Genomic DNA, 15017 nt, shown 5'->3' with positions numbered 1-15017 from the left:
TTTTGGGTATCCAGGTATGTATATCTTGCTGTCATAGCCAGCGAGATGACCTGTCTTCGACGTCTGGAGAATTGACACGTACCTCTGCCAGAGCCGCCTTGCCCATAGTAAGACTTGACCGACCTTGTCAGTCTCACAAGAGCGCCCATCGCATCGCACACGTATATCAGAGTCAGCATATATCGCAGGTGGGCGACATTGCGCGATTTATTAGGATCCCAGTCTCGAGGTCAGCAAGTTGGCGGAGCGCGCATCAGTGGAGAGCCAGAGCCGACATGTCCGAGATCAGACTTGATCTACTGCCCGGTACATATCCACCCTAGAATATACCCGTACTACGCTACAACTCCTCTCCCTTCCACACCCACCGCTTTGCCAGATCCCACATTCCCTCCCACTTTGGCGTCAGCCACTCCTTGGCCGACCCATCCGTCTCTGCATGTCTCGCCCGGAACTGCTTAAAGGTCCGCTCCGGCACTTCTCCCTCCCAGATCATCTCGCACTTGTTATCCGCCAAATCCCCTCCCTCCTCCTCGTCGCTCTTTTCCTCCTCCCCATCCTCGCCTTCGCCCTTGGCCATCGGGCGTGCCTGCTCCGTCCAGTCGATCCGGTTGAGCATGAGCTGCTTGTAGTGCTTGATGCTCTTGTCAACGCCTTCGACGAGGACGAGGGCAAAGTTGGGGCTGAATAGGCAGATGCCAGATAGCAGGTCGGTCCTGGCCGTTTCCCGCACCTTGAACCGATGACGCCCGTTGGTGAGGTAACGAATTTTGAAGACCGCCCCGTGTAGGCCTTTGCGCTCCCTCGCCACCATGAGCTGGTACTCCTTCTCCTTGCGTTCCTCGGTGGTGAGTTTGCGCTCCTGGTTGTCCTTTTCGTGCTTGGTCGCCCGGTTGGCCACTTCCTTGCGGACCTTGGCTTCGACTTTGGTTGGATCTTGGACCGCGTCGGACGTGAGGACCTTCATGAGGTTGGCGAGGCGCACTGGGGTCAGCTCTATCGTATAGCAAGACTCACCCTTTGGTGGATCAGGAGGTAAAAGTCCCATCTTTTGCCTATCCCGCTTATCCTCCAACTCCGCCATTCGCCGCTGTCGTCGCATCTTCTTCTGCTCCTTCTTGGTGAGCATCAGCCCGCGCTCTTCCGCCTTCTTGTCGCCAGGTGCGGGGATGGGGATGGGGTGTTGGATAAGGTGGGTGATGAGCGAGTCGTCCGACTTTTCTAAAAAGTCCATGGCCGTGTCGAGGTCGTCGTAGGTTTGTTCGTCAGGGAGGAGGGCCTTGTCCCACCACTCGACATCTGGCGGAGGAAGGCGCTGCAAGATTAGCTCAATCCCCAATCGTCCGACTGTGCTCACCTTCAAACTCCTCCCCATGGTGTCAAACTCGCTATCCAACCCCGCCTTTCTCGACTTCTCCATAATCCTCAACCTCAACGCCTCCATCTTTTGCTCATTCCGCAACGCATCACCCTGCTTGACAAACCGCCCCGGCGCCGCAAAATGTAATTGCCTCTTGGTCCGCCTCGCTACGCCTCCCTCCTCGGCACTAGGTCCAGCTGGCGCCTTGGCAGCGTACGGGTTCAGACTTGGCTGAGGAGCAATGACCACCTCGACCGGTTTGGCCTGGGTGGCGACGTTCGCCTTGACCGTAGAGAATTTCGGCGCCATAGGTTTGTACCTATCCCTCATTGCCTTCTTTTCATTCTTCTCCTCCTTTTGTCCCGCCAGATCCCCCATGAGCAACGGGTGCAGGGCGATACTCGAGGACAGGACAGGCAGGGGCGCGCGCTCTTCGTTGGGTTTAGGCATGGACCCGCTGCCAGAGAGGTAGGGGTTGGATTTCCGGGTGTTGAGCGCCTCGATACGAGCCTTGGCGGCGGCAGCTCGCTCTTTGATGGAGGGATCGGCTTTGGGAGGGGGAGGGAGAGAGGAGGGTCCGGCAGGTCGGGAAGGAGCAGGCGCAGCTGCAGCGAGCTTGGCCTCTGCTTCGGCCTTTTTGGCTGCGATTTGGGCTCGGATAGAGGAGATGTCGAATCCGCCCGGCTTGGGAGCGTCGACCTTGGCCCGCTTGGGGTCAGGCTGACCTGCAGCTGCATCGTCTGCTGGGCGGCGAGAAGACATGGTGATGTATACTTGGAGAAGAGTAGGAGTTGTGCGAGTTGAACGTTGAAGGTAAAGGTGGAATCAGATGGTCCCCCCATTTACGTCCTGCCCAGAATGCATTCGTCTATCTAAACAGCGGCTACGATAGCCTCGGCCGAGTTGAGCGCGCCGACCATCTTGACACACTCGCGCCGTCTACCATTAGCCATGCCCCGTCTCGCACTCACCTAGCAACAACATCCGGCGACTCCTTGAGAAGCTCCTCCAGCACATCCGGCTTGTACAGATTCTCCAACAACTCCCTCTGCAGATTCTCCTTGGCAAAGTTGACCAGCGTCAACGTGATCGCCTTGGGGACCATGTCGATCATTTCCCGCTTGACGACCGCAAAGTACGACATGATGAGGAGTTCTACATCAGCCCAGCCAAACCTTTACTCACTGATGACTTCCGTCTCCATCAGTTCGCGCTCGCTGAGCGTTGCAACCGGTTTGATGATGGATGGCGGCGCCTCCATCTTTCCGCCGGCCCGCTTCGGCTGCTTGTCCTTGGCAAAGAAGCTGCCAAAGAAGCTCGGCTCCTCCTTCTTAAAGTCGGCGTCCAGGTCCTTGCCGTTATTGATGGGGTTGACGATAGGCTTGCCCGTCTTGGGGTCCACCTTCTCTGGCGGCTTGTTGGCGGCCATACGCTCATTGACAATCGCCATGGCCTTGTGACCGTTGAGGAAGTCGGGGTGGGTAGTGTTGACGTAGCAAGCCTGCATGGCAACCATGTCGGTGACGAGCTTGTTGGTGGGTGCCATGCAGTTTTTGAAAAAGTTGATGACGACGAGGTTGAACCGGTCCTTGAGTTCCGGGTAGCGTTTGAACAGGGTCTACATTAGCAACGCCCAGACGAGACTTACAGTTTTACCGAGAAGCTGGCCTAGTATCCGGATCAACTCGTCATACACCAACGCGCAACACCTCAGACTTGGCTCCTCCAACCGCCGAATCTGCTGCTTGACAATCACCTCGAACGCCGTGGTCCCGACAAACAGGCTTGGCGTAGAACCGGACGAGTTGTAGAGAATGGTCCGGATATCCCCGTCCTTGACCTGGTCAAACGGGTCGATGCTCTTGACACCGTTGTTATAGAGCTCGTGGTAGACGAACGAGATACGCGCACCGCCCGACAGCTCATTGAGTGACAAGTCGTTGGTGTTTCCGTCAATGGCCGACCGGAACTCTGAGCAGAACTCGGTGATGGTGGAGAGGACGACCGAGCCGGGGTTGGTCTCGCCCATAGGTCCGCCGAGCGCCGCGAGTTCCGCCGTATACTTTTGGAGCTGTTGGCTGATGCGGGCTTTGATATCGGGAAGTGTGCTCCGGATGTGGTGCATGAGGATCTGATCAGCCGGGTCGAGCTTGGACTCACGATATTGAGCTTCTTTGCGAGCCATGGGGTTCCGCAGTACATGGCCTTGCTGGAATAGCTCGCGTGGTTCTCAAAGAACCGCTTCTCATTCTCGAGCGCCAGCGCGATACTCTTGGACTGGTCGATATCCCTCTGCCCTCGGTTGACGACCGGGACGTACCCCAGCCGCAACGGGATGACACGCCCAGCAAGAATATCCACCACGTCCGTCCCCTGATCCATCAAATCCACCTTGGTCAAGACACCGATCGTCCTTGTTCCCTCTGGATCCACCTCGCGCGCCATTTTCAGACCGTCCGAGTTGGCCAAGTCGGTGTTGGCGCCGGTGACCGCGAGGATGATGGCGTTGGGCTTGGATATGAACCGCATGAGCATGTCACGGATCTGCTTTTCGATATCGCGAGGTTGGTCTCCGACGGGAACTTTGGTGAGACCGGGGAGATCGACCAGGGTGAGGGTAAGGACGTTGGGCGAGAATATTCGGAGGTTGATGGGGTTAGGGGAGATGCCTAATCAGCACCGCTCATTGTCAAGCTCACCTGCATTCTTCCCAGTCATCTTTTCGGTGTCCCGCACAATCTCCTCGCGGATCTTGTGAAAGTCGTGGAATTTTTGCCCGGGCAGATGGAGGAACTCTCCCCACTCGTCGGGGTTGTTCTGGTTCAACTGCATCTTGTCCGTCTTGTCGGCGAGATCCTCGTCTTTGACCTCTCCGGCGGGTTTGGCCGCTGCCGGTCGGTTGATCAATTGCAGGACCTGCGGTCAGTGGAGTCAGCGGTGGGCTTACCAAGGGTCGACGCGTGACGATACCGGTTCCTCGGGGCAGAAAGTCCCGGCCGACAATGTTCTCGAGGACCGAGGACTTGCCCGAGGACTGGGAACCGATAACGGTGATTTGGGGCAAGTCCTAAAGTCAGTGGTGTCAGTAGGGGACTCACGATGTTGTTGGAGACGCCAATAGATGCAAACACATCTTGGAGCTGGACGTCAGCTATGAAGATACTGACAAGGTGAACTTACCTTGTTGACGAGGGAGATGAGTGAGAGATCCATGGCGGCGATAGCTGAAGGTCAGCGAGACCAAAGGACGTTTCAGCGCTATCTGACTCCCGAGCGGGCCTGTTGAGAACTCAGTGACTGTTGACCTACTCTGTGAATTCTGAGCGTGTAGATGTGAGCTGTCTATAGAGCTCTCAGATGTATAGAAGACAAGGTATGGGTTGCTGTGCGTGTGATGAACGCGTGGAGTTGTTGGTTGAGGAATTTACCCAAAGCGGCAACTCTATTGGCTTCCCTCAACCGGCACATCCATCGACGTGTCCACCATCTACCATCTATCATCTACCACCTACCGCTCGCTACCCCATCATACACTCATCGCCATGCCTGACATCTCATACGAAGCGCTCGCTGGAGCAGCCCTAGTCATCGTCCTCGCGGTCGGGTATCAATACCTCCCCAAAGCCGACGCGGAAGCCGGTGCCGGGTCCGCTTCATCCGGCAAGAGCAAGAAGAAGAACAAGAAGAAGGCCAAGGGCGGGAAAGAAGCGGTAGAAGAGGAGAGCGATAGGTCGGGATCAGCCTCGGAAGCCGGCAAGAAGGTGGGGGAAACGGTGAAGGGCAAGGCGAAGGATAAGCCAAAGAAGGGCAAGGCGGACCGTCATGACGACGGTGCGGCTGCACCTGCCCCGGTCCCTGCGCCAATTACGCCTGAAGCCGATGCGCCATCTTTCGCAGAGGTTGCCAAGGAAGGAACCGACCAGGACGAGCAGACGCAAAAGCCCAAGACGCTGGCTCAGAAGCTGGGGTCTAAGAATAGGAAGACCAAAGTTGACGAGTGAGTACGGTGATTCATCGGGCCGCCGCTGGTCGGGATTCTGTATGGCCGAGGACCGATCCTGAAGTGGTGAAGAAGGCGAGAGGGATGGAGGCCGAAGCGGACGGCTACAGCTCAGGCCTCAAGACGTAGATGCGCACGCCGGATCTATTGCGATAAGTGCTGACTAGCAGTATGCTCGCCCCGGAGGACCGCCCCGCCGAGCACGCCCGGGTGATGAAGGTCGTCAACAAGGACACTCCTGCAGCTAAAGCTTCACCTCCTCCTCCCGCCCCTGCTCCCGTGGAAGCGCCCAAAGCCTCCGAGAAGATCGCCAAGTACGAGGAGGACTACTTAGAGGGGGACGATACCACCTCCGGATCTGGCACGATTGAGGATGACGGCTGGGACGTTGTCCCTAGCAAAAAGAAGAGTCAGTCTACCTAGTCTCCGCGCTGACCATCAGAGGCCTTCTCCATCTCCAACTCCTCTTCTGCTGCGACTAGCACGACCGCCCCGCTCCCTGTCGACACCAAGATCCAGCGAAAGAATGCCAAAAAGTCGGAAGAAAAGAAGGCGATCAAAGATGCCGAGGAGGCGGACAGGCTGAAGCGGTTGTCGCAGCACAGAAAGACTCTGGAAAAGTGAGTGCCAGCGAAGTTCCCGCTGACTCCAGGGAGCGCATCGCCGAGATCTACAAGAGCAACAAGAGCGCTTCTGGCAAGACCAATGGAGGTGCTTTCGCTTCCCTGGACACCAATGGCAAGCTTGTATGGGACTAGCACTAGATAGGAACCTCTTTTTGTATAGGGTGTATGGGCAAAGTGCCACTTGTCTGAGCTCGAGCTTTGCCCGCCATAAACCCACACGCAAATTGTACCCAAAACGCGTCGATGAGATTTTGCTTTTACCTCTCCATCTCTTATCCACATCTAATCTTAATCTACTGCTATACCTGCCTGCTTATACTGTCGCCTTGTCGTCTCCACTACTATACATACCATGTCCGGGGCCGAAAAGCGTCGCGTAAGCCAGCATCCTGTTTGCTTTGTGTCGTCAAGACTTACAAAACAGGAGCTCCTCGAGGGTCTCAAAAATAAACGAACAGGAGGAAGCGGCGGGCTTACCTTCACCTCCGGCGCTCTCTCCTCTCCCGATAGCGACATCCTCGTCCCCTCCTCCTCACCCGCTAGGCCCGTAGTGCCCCCAGCAACGTCCAAGTACTTTGGTTCGGGCATGCCAGCCCCTACGGCGAATTCCCGGCCCAGCGCAATTCCCTCAAGCTTCGGCGGCGTCCCGTCGAGTCTAGGCGGTCGGTCAAGCGGTAGCCCTTTCCCCAACGGCTCTCCAGCCAACATCATGTCGGCGCTGCACAGCCGGCACGCCGATCAGTCAAAGTCTAGTGCTAGCGGGTCGCTATCGTACGAAAGCACCTTGATTGACCCCATTTCACCTCCCATCTCCCGCCTAAAACCCAAGTATACAGGCGATTCCCCTCAATACATCCCCTCCCCCGTCTCCTCACCGGCCATCGGGACCCTCAAGCGCACCCCCAGTCTCATCGTCGCGGCGAAAAACCAGGTCTCGACGGGAAAAGACGCAAAAGCGCGGAAATTGGCGGTACAGCATGGATTGCAGGTCGAGCAGGTTCTGCGGATCATGAGCAAGGTGGGGGATGGGGAAGAGGGCAGGCTACACGCCATGCTCAAGTCAGAGTCGACACGTCTAAAAGCAATCGCTCCGCAAGCGGCGTATTCGTCAGCCATTCCACGCACGACCTCGGCGTCGTCGTCGGCCACGCCCTCCCACATTCCCACCTCGTCGCCCGCTTCGGACTTTGACGCTACCCCTAGGCAGTCAAAGCCGAAGAATCAGTCAAAGATTTACGCCAATCGGACTTCACGGCCGAAGCGGCGGGACCCGGATGAAGAGGATTCTGTGGAGGAGGTCAGCGGGGGGAGTGCTGCGGAGAGCGATGAGATGGATTGGTCGGGAGATGAGGGGCCCAAGAAGAAGAGAAGAAGGGTCGACGAGGTGGACGCGGAGGGCGCGGCGTTGATCGCATTCAATACGGAAGCTGCAGACGTTCTGACAGGCACAATTGGTAAGTCATCTCTTCTTTGCTGTTTACGGATGCGAGAGCGGGCGGAAACGAATCGAGGGAGAGTGGTTCTGGTTCTCTTCACTCCGCTCTCCTCTCTCCTCTCCTCGCTCACCTCTGTACTCTCCTCTCTCCTCAGTCCTCTTACTTCTATCTTCTCCTCCCCTGTCCCCCTCTCCCTCTTCTTTGTCTCTCTGCTATCTTCTCGCTCCTTTCCTCTTTCCGCTTTCCCCGCCTCGCCTACTTCCTCCCCTCCTCATATTTCCTGCACAGCACTCCTCCCATTTCCTCCTTCACCCTTACCTCTCTCTCCGTTCATTGGGAGCCAAAGGCTGGATACAGCCGACCAACTTTGATACTCCGCAGTCCAAGAAGGATCTGGCTGATCTCCCAGCTTGCTCTCTTGATCAAGCGGCGATCATCATCAAGCACCGACCGTACACAAGCGTTGATGACGTTCGCTACAAGCTTACCAAAGCTCGGGGCGTATCCATGAAGCTATTCGAGCAATATACGGAAATCATGGAGGGGTACGTCCAGATCGACGCCTGCCTGAACAAATGCGAGGGTATCGCCAATGACATCGCCTCGACACTTTCGGTCTGGCGCTCCGCCAGCATGGGCCAGGACGGGAGCGTCATCGGAACTCCTCGGGCAGACGGTCTCAACGATGTCAAGGTGGACGTCAACAAGGTGTCTGAGCTACTCCGGAACGAGACGGACTCGCGAAAGCGGAAGATCCTGGCACAGTATATCAAGGAGCAGCCCGCCAAGCTGAGTAAGGGGACCGTATTGAAGGATTACCAGCTCCTCGGCGTCAACTGGTTGAATCTGCTGTTTGCGAAGAAGATAGGCTGTATTCTGGCGGACGAGATGGGTGAGTTTTGGGCAAAGGCCAAGCTGATCCAGGCCTCGGAAAAACCATCCAAGTCATTGCGTTCCTCGCCCACCTCCACGCGCAAGGTAACAAGGGACCTCACATGATTTTCGTCCCGTAAGTCCAAGTATTGGATGCGCTGATTCAGCGCTTCGACGCTCGAAAACTGGATTCGGGAATTCGAAAAATTCGCCCCAACAATCGACGTCCAGACATACTATGGGAGTCAAGCCGAAAGGGCGATGCTACGCTCGGACCTGAAGCAGCGATATAGGGCAAAGACGCTGCGGGTGGTGCTGGCGAGCTATACTCAGATGTCGTCCCATGACGATCTCAGTTTCTTCAGGAAGAAGATCAGCTTTGAGGTGAGTGTATAGTGCCTAAGCGTGCTCTCAGGGATGGAGAGGCATCAAAGAGCAAGGCGGATCACAGGAAGAGAAGCTGCATGCTCGTAGAGGCGAAAAGAGTCAGGGCTAGGAACTGTGGGAGGACCCGGGCCAGGGAAAGAAGGGAGAATACTGCAGATCGTCTATTCCCTTGACTCTTTCCTCCGGTGGCCTCTGCCTGCCTCAGTGCTTTGGCCACTTTCTCCTTACCACCATCTTTCATCCACCTCCCAATCCCTCTTTCATCCACCTCCAATTCCGTCTTCCGTCTTCCTCCATCGCCAACATCTCCCACCTTTCCCGCGCCATCCTCCGCTTATGGTGGGCATTCTCTGTCCGGCGCAAGCTCGAACCCGAGTTTCCCAGCCGCCTTCGGATCTAGCTGATCCACAGACCTGCATCTACGACGAGGGACATCGGCTTAAGAACTGCCTTACCAAAGCCTACATCGACCTACTGTCTATCAAGCCAAAGTGGCGTCTCCTCCTGACTGGTACTCCGCTCCAGAATAACTTGCAAGAGCTAGTCGTAAGTCTCAGCTGCAAATCCGCTGACGCTAGTCCATCCTGATGTTCATCCACAAAGACGCCTTCAGCGACGCCGAACCCTACCTCCGTGCCATCTTCAAATCCGGCTCCCAGATCAACCTCCTCTCGCAACAACGTGTATCGCGCGCTCGGACCATGCTCACACCCTTCGTCCTGCGGCGGAGAAAAGCTATGGTGCTCGACCTTCCCGCCAAAATCGAAACGACGCGGGAATGTCTCATGACAACCACTCAGGCGACGCTGTACCGCGAAACGCTGGAACGCTCAAAGAAGGTCTTTGCAGAGGTGGACGTGGACGATCTGGCGGCTATGGATGACGAAGAGGTGGTCAAGAAGGTCGCAAAGGGAAAGAAGGCGGTCGCGAAAAAGTCGAGCTCGTCCAGTCACGTCCTGATGGACCTACGAAAGGCGGCCTCCCACCCTCTCCTCTTCCGCAAAAAGTACACCGACTCCATCGTCCGCAAGATCGCCAAGGAGTGTCTCAATACCCCGAGGTGGTGCGATGCCAACCTGGACTATGTCATCGAGGACTTGGAGGTGAGTACAAGCTAGACCGAGCTGATTCAGGTCATGAGCGACGCCGAGATCCATCATTTCTGCAACGAATCGGAGTACGAAAACGTCCAAGCATTCTCGCTCGACCCCGACGCCTTCCTAGAGGGCGGCAAGGTCAATGCAATGCGGGAGATCATCGAGAAGGCCATGAAGGAGGGCAAGCGGATACTGCTCTTCTCGCAGTTCGTCATGATCCTGGATATCCTCCAGGTCGCTTTGGACCACCTCGACATTCGGTATACGCGGCTGGACGGGTCGACTAAGACGGACGAGCGACAAGCTCTCGTCGATGAGTTTACGGACGACTCGGATATCACGGTCTTCCTCTTGTCCACCAAGGCGGGCGGAGTCGGTATCAACCTCACGGCAGCCAGCGTGGTGGTCATTTACGACCAGGACTTTAATCCCCACAATGACCGTCAAGCCGCCGATCGTGCCTATCGAATCGTGAGTCCTGCCTAGACCAAGCTGATATCAGGGACAAGAACGCGAGGTAGAAGTCATTAAACTCATCACCAAAGACTCGATCGATGAGGACATGCTCAATATCGGGATGACCAAGCTGCAGCTGGACGATGCGGTTGGCGGGGAGGAGCGGACGTTGGATGGGGAGGGCAAGGACGATAGCACCGCCAAGGAGATCAAGAAGAGTCTCTTGACGACGTTGAGGAACAAGTTCGAGGCGGGCGGGGAGGTGCCGGAGGGGATCAAGGTGGAGGTCGGGATGGGGACGCCAATCAAGGGGGATGGCAAGAAGGAGGTGAAGAAGGCGAGGGCAAGTATGCCTATCAAGGAGGAGTAGACCATTACTATAGCATATCATATCCTGTACTGTATGCTAGGTGCTGATTCAGATGGATCTCGCCCAGCTATCGTTTGGAGCAGTAAAGCCTTTGCGGGAACGCTAGGCGTACAAGCACATACAGTAACGAGTCTAGGCGGTACATCGGATGATATTCGTCAAGTACCTTTGCGAGCTAGTCTGCGAATGTCCAGCCAGTTTTCTTCAGTACTTCCACCGCTCTGTCGAGCTTCTCTGATGGCACCAGTATGTAGTCGGTGTTCCTGAAAGATCAGACCTGCTCCCATGGGCGGGAAATAAACGCACCATGTGGAAATAGCGTATATGGGTACTTTGGCCAACCGAAGAGGAGTCGTGAGCTCATTCAGGATGCCAGTCAAGGCTGACTCCATCAGCCTATCGCCTCTATTTCTACCGGGAAGAAGCTCGGGGAGAGCTCACTGAGATCAAGGGGTCCCTTCACGCTGAGTACAGCGTACGGTCCACCTTGAGATGTGGGTTGTACTGCGAAGCACTCGAGGATGCCCGGAATCCCCGTCTCTGCTCTACTGGCTCCGCGATGATATTCGGGATGTGGGGAAAGCGCGCAGACAATAGTGGTCTCTCCTTGCGATTGAACGACGCTGAGCAGGGGGTAATTATTTCGGTAAAAGAGGATGGACGGTACAACGACGTCGCGCGGGAACTGGGCGAGAAACGCGACGAATGGGGAGACGATGAGCTGAAGCGATGGATCCGACTTGTTGATGCCGGTCTCCTGGACGGTGACGTCAGGCGTGGTAGACATCTGATCGAGGTCACTTTGGCTCAAGATGAAGCAGCGATGGGATACGGTGCAATGTTGACAGGTGCTAGTACTACGAACTTCACCGGCGGACCCCATGGCTGTGCCGTTTTGACCTTCACGTGGCTCCAAGCGGTGATGGTGTCGCAAAGAGAGTCGCGTCTAACCATCTCATCATAGCTGCAACCCATGGCTCGTTGGAGACCGTGCATATGGGTGGGACTCGCAATGCCAGGAAATTACTCGGACCCTGATCGTAGATGATGGGAGATGGGATGAGTGAGGAAGGCGATGGCCGCATCCATGTGAAGAGCGGGTATATGATGACAATGCATGACCTGCGCGTGTATGCTAGGTGTTGAACATAGAGAGACCTCGCATCTGTCTATCCACTGCTGAGCGGAACTGTCATTAGCCGAGTCTGGACTACTACTCACAGCATCACTATCTATCCCTATGTCCCGGCTGTTCATGTCGATGAGCGGATTCCGGACGACATATTCCATAAACGCCCCGGTGTATAGCTTGCGCAAAACAAAGCTCAAGGAGTCGCCAGAAGGGTCGGAGAGGAGGACGAAGCGGTAATTGGTGGGCGTCTCAAAGAGGTGGAATTTGTAAGTGGGAGTGCGGTAGGAGGTGAAGAGGTCTTCCCTGTACCATCAGCTTGAGTTGACGATAGTGTGGCACGCTTTTCATGTCCACTTGAAGCCGCCGTAATCATGGCCCCTGACTAGAACCAAGCATTTGTCCACCCTTCGTCCCTTCCCCTCGTTCTGTCTTCATCTCCTTGCAGCATTCGATCCTCTGCCTCCCCTCCTCCATCTGAGTCTCATCATCATAGTTCCACCACTCCAGCTCTCAGCCTATCCGCTTGCCGGCTTCTTCCATCCTCTCTCCTACGCCATGTTCATCTGCCGAAGAGGACTGGTGTTTGTCGATGAAGGGGGTTAGTAGGACCCCGGCCGGTCGACACGGCACATCATCGACAATACTTTTCTTCACTCACCGTCCTGATAGCTTCTTGGCCATATTCCTCAGACTCAGCACCACCCCATATACCAGCTTCGCCTCCTCATCAAACGGCAACCCGCCTATCCCTTTCCCTGTTCTTCCCACCGGCCCAGCCTGACCCCGCCCATCCTGCCCATCTACCGCACCTGATTGTATTGATGATCTTTGATTCGAGAATATGCTCTCCCTGATGGCGCCTGTAGGATCGGGCGGTGGTGGGAGGCGGTGTATACCCGCTTTGAAGTTAGAAGGAGGAGGAGGTCGAACGGGTGAGGTACGGTTCCAATCTTGGTAGTAGACGCAGTCGCAGTGTCTATGCAGCTCAGCATATGTAATATCACTACAGAGGGAGCTCACCTGTCGAATATGTAGAGGGAGTAGATCATGGTATTACAGGGATACAGAATGAGAAACCAAGATAGATGCGACGCCGATACATTTCAGTCGCGGCTTCAGCGCTTCAGCGCGTCCACGTGCCTGACCTCACGAGCGGCGGCACCGTCCTCGCGCTGCTAGTGTAATTATCCTGCAGGCGAACATTCAGACAGTGGCTCTAATTCAGTCACCGCCGGTGTCCCAGCGAGCTCAGCCAGCCCGAGCGCGTCATAACCATGACGACCACGAGACAGGTCAGTATAACAGTATCCACATTGCCACATCCGGAATCAAATCTGGTAACATTACGGCACACGAAACTCCTCATTCCTCAGTCCATACCACAGCGTTCCCTCTCTCTATCTCGCGTTTCTGACCTCCTGGACCTTCGCCGATGAGCGCAATCTTTCTATTCGCAGCCTGAGGCCGAGGACTCCATCGTTTCCGTAGTATAGTGGTTAGTACGGAGCTTTGTGGTTTGCACCCAAAGACCCTTCCAAAGTCAATCAATTCAGCTCAGACGCGTGTTCGATTCACGCCGGGAACATTTATCTTTTGATTCTGGGAGGAAGATACACTCCCTGGGGAGTTGCTTTTTTCGGTCCGGGCCTATCTTTCCTTGTTCATTGTCCACGACGAGGTACGTCGACACCATATTTTACACTGACTTGGCCTTAACCCCTGACGAGGGGATCGAAAGGTCAGTGTGGCGGCCGACTGAGATCAACCTGGACATACCAAGCCTTGCGGTCTGATTGCCAACGCCGCCAGCAATGGTGTAGGCGTTCGTGCTGTCTGATGAGAAGTGTGGCGCCTGAAAGGCCGGTGCATAAGTACTTATCTGTTAGCCTATAATAGTCGTGGCGATTGGAATGCTTGGTCTCGGTCACCTCGATGATGCCTTGATAAGATTGTGCACGGCCGGGATCGCGGGCCGGCGGTCGGTATATCGCGCCGCAGATAGGCATGGATGCCGAGATACTCGTACGCATCGGACGGCGCCGTAGTGCATGGCGCTGGTCTGAAGCCAATCCATGCGCTGACGACCACATGTACATAAGGCCATCCCTGCTAGTATATAGAGGCCATCCTTCCCTGTCAGTCCGCTTAGATCGCCTCAATGGAATATCCCGGAGTTGCGTTCATCACAGGCGCAGGTGGAACAGGTAAGCCCCGCGATAGCAAGCGCTGACAGCAGGTATCGGAAACGCTGTAGCCCTCGCTTTCGTCCGAGCCGGCTGTACCAAGCTCGTCATCACCGATATTAACCCCTCATCCCTATCCGCAACCGAGTCCTCTCTCTCCCGCGCCACTTCCCATCCCATCGAGATCCTTGCCATCAGCGGTGACATCTCCAAAGAGCAGTTCATCAGCGACCTCTTCGGACAGGTCAGATCCCGCTTCGGTCGGATCGACTATGCGGTCAACGCAGCAGGCATCATCGGCGACCAGCTCTCCACCGTGGAGAGCACACTCGAGGCGTTTGACAAGGTCAATGGTGTGAACTACAGGGGACTGTGGATGTGCGTCAGGGAGCAGCTGAAGATGATGAAGGAGCAGGAGATCAGCGCGAGGGAGGGAGTGGCGCCTGGGCGTGGGCAACGGGGGAGCATTGTCAACATTGCCAGTCAGCTTGGTATTGTGGGAAGGCCAAACTCGTGTAAGTCATCGCTCTTTGGTCCGGCGCTGCTGACAATGTAGCCAGCTACTGCGCCGGCAAAGCCGCCGTCATCGGCTTGACCCGCTGCGATGCCATCGACGCTTCGCCTTTCCGGATCCGAGTTAATGCGGTCTGCCCCGGCATCGTCGATACCCCAATGGTCAAGCATCAACGGGACGTGATGGATATCGATCCGTCTGTCCCAGTTGTCCCGGGCGACCCACCCTCGGCCGATATGGCCCATTTCATCGCCATGGCGCCGATGAACCGGATGGGATTGGCGGAGGAGATTGCGGATGTGACTGTCTTTCTGAGTGGTGAGAAGGCGAGCTTTGTGCAGGGTGCTGCGTGGGTGGTGGATGGGGGGTACACAATCAACTAGATGGGATGCATAAGTCGACGCTTCCGCACATCCTGACCATACTGACTTGATGATGGAGATCCGCTCGCCCAGTCAATTTGTTGGTCACACTGAAAGTAGCTCCGGATCCAGGTGATGTTACATGCCTCATCACCTCCATTGGACATCCGTCTTGTCCTTGGACTCCCGGTCCTCTAGCTCGACAGAGCATGTTATGATCT

At 55.9% G+C, this 15017-nt stretch overlaps 7 protein-coding genes and 1 non-coding gene across 8 annotated transcripts; 4 read left to right on the top strand and 4 right to left on the bottom strand.

Annotated features, from left to right (window-relative positions):
• Positions 1-340: 340 nt before the first annotated feature.
• MKK02DRAFT_35364 (pre-mRNA processing factor 3-domain-containing protein) lies at positions 341-2122 on the bottom strand (the record flags this gene model as incomplete). Its single annotated transcript, XM_053089161.1, has 3 exons — positions 341-984; positions 1018-1315; positions 1358-2122. The coding sequence occupies 3 exons, from the start codon at positions 2120-2122 to the stop codon at positions 341-343; spliced, it is 1707 nt and encodes a 568-aa protein (XP_052942243.1).
• Positions 2123-2232: 110 nt separating this feature from the next.
• Positions 2233-4573, bottom strand: MKK02DRAFT_19902 (Dynamin central region-domain-containing protein; the record flags this gene model as incomplete). The annotated part of the gene is made up of 9 exons (XM_053086170.1): positions 2233-2299; positions 2332-2515; positions 2546-2978; positions 3009-3491; positions 3521-4029; positions 4060-4276; positions 4308-4427; positions 4459-4500; positions 4541-4573. 9 exons carry the CDS (start codon positions 4571-4573, stop codon positions 2233-2235), a joined length of 2088 nt encoding a protein of 695 aa, XP_052942242.1.
• A 329-nt stretch (positions 4574-4902) lies between these two features.
• MKK02DRAFT_40767 (uncharacterized protein) lies at positions 4903-6118 on the top strand (the record flags this gene model as incomplete). Its single annotated transcript, XM_053091257.1, has 4 exons — positions 4903-5357; positions 5531-5769; positions 5803-5980; positions 6013-6118. The coding sequence occupies 4 exons, from the start codon at positions 4903-4905 to the stop codon at positions 6116-6118; spliced, it is 978 nt and encodes a 325-aa protein (XP_052942241.1).
• Positions 6119-6695: 577 nt separating this feature from the next.
• MKK02DRAFT_20650 (putative Swi2/Snf2-related ATPase, component of the SWR1 complex) lies at positions 6696-10605 on the top strand (the record flags this gene model as incomplete). Its single annotated transcript, XM_053086292.1, has 8 exons — positions 6696-7440; positions 7832-8314; positions 8347-8431; positions 8463-8679; positions 9094-9228; positions 9261-9785; positions 9861-10250; positions 10282-10605. The coding sequence occupies 8 exons, from the start codon at positions 6696-6698 to the stop codon at positions 10603-10605; spliced, it is 2904 nt and encodes a 967-aa protein (XP_052942240.1).
• A 175-nt stretch (positions 10606-10780) lies between these two features.
• On the bottom strand, positions 10781-11392 carry MKK02DRAFT_40765 (ACT domain-containing protein; the record flags this gene model as incomplete). The annotated part of the gene is made up of 3 exons (XM_053091256.1): positions 10781-10868; positions 10912-10987; positions 11047-11392. 3 exons carry the CDS (start codon positions 11390-11392, stop codon positions 10781-10783), a joined length of 510 nt encoding a protein of 169 aa, XP_052942239.1.
• A 348-nt stretch (positions 11393-11740) lies between these two features.
• MKK02DRAFT_35361 (Sybindin-like protein) lies at positions 11741-12786 on the bottom strand (the record flags this gene model as incomplete). The annotated part of the gene is made up of 4 exons (XM_053089160.1): positions 11741-11794; positions 11827-12040; positions 12396-12713; positions 12758-12786. The coding sequence occupies 4 exons, from the start codon at positions 12784-12786 to the stop codon at positions 11741-11743; spliced, it is 615 nt and encodes a 204-aa protein (XP_052942238.1).
• Positions 12787-13215: 429 nt separating this feature from the next.
• MKK02DRAFT_t29 lies at positions 13216-13322 on the top strand. The gene has a single exon. It is a non-coding gene; the product is annotated as a tRNA-His (tRNA).
• A 573-nt stretch (positions 13323-13895) lies between these two features.
• MKK02DRAFT_40763 (oxidoreductase) lies at positions 13896-14817 on the top strand (the record flags this gene model as incomplete). The annotated part of the gene is made up of 3 exons (XM_053091255.1): positions 13896-13941; positions 13974-14435; positions 14477-14817. 3 exons carry the CDS (start codon positions 13896-13898, stop codon positions 14815-14817), a joined length of 849 nt encoding a protein of 282 aa, XP_052942237.1.
• Positions 14818-15017: the final 200 nt, after the last annotated feature.

The sequence above is a fragment of the Dioszegia hungarica genome (genome assembly GCF_025882075.1).
Source record: "Dioszegia hungarica strain PDD-24b-2 chromosome Unknown MKK02contig_25, whole genome shotgun sequence".
Lineage (NCBI taxonomy): Eukaryota > Fungi > Basidiomycota > Tremellomycetes > Tremellales > Bulleribasidiaceae > Dioszegia > Dioszegia hungarica.
This window is presented reverse-complemented; position numbering and strand designations above follow the sequence as displayed.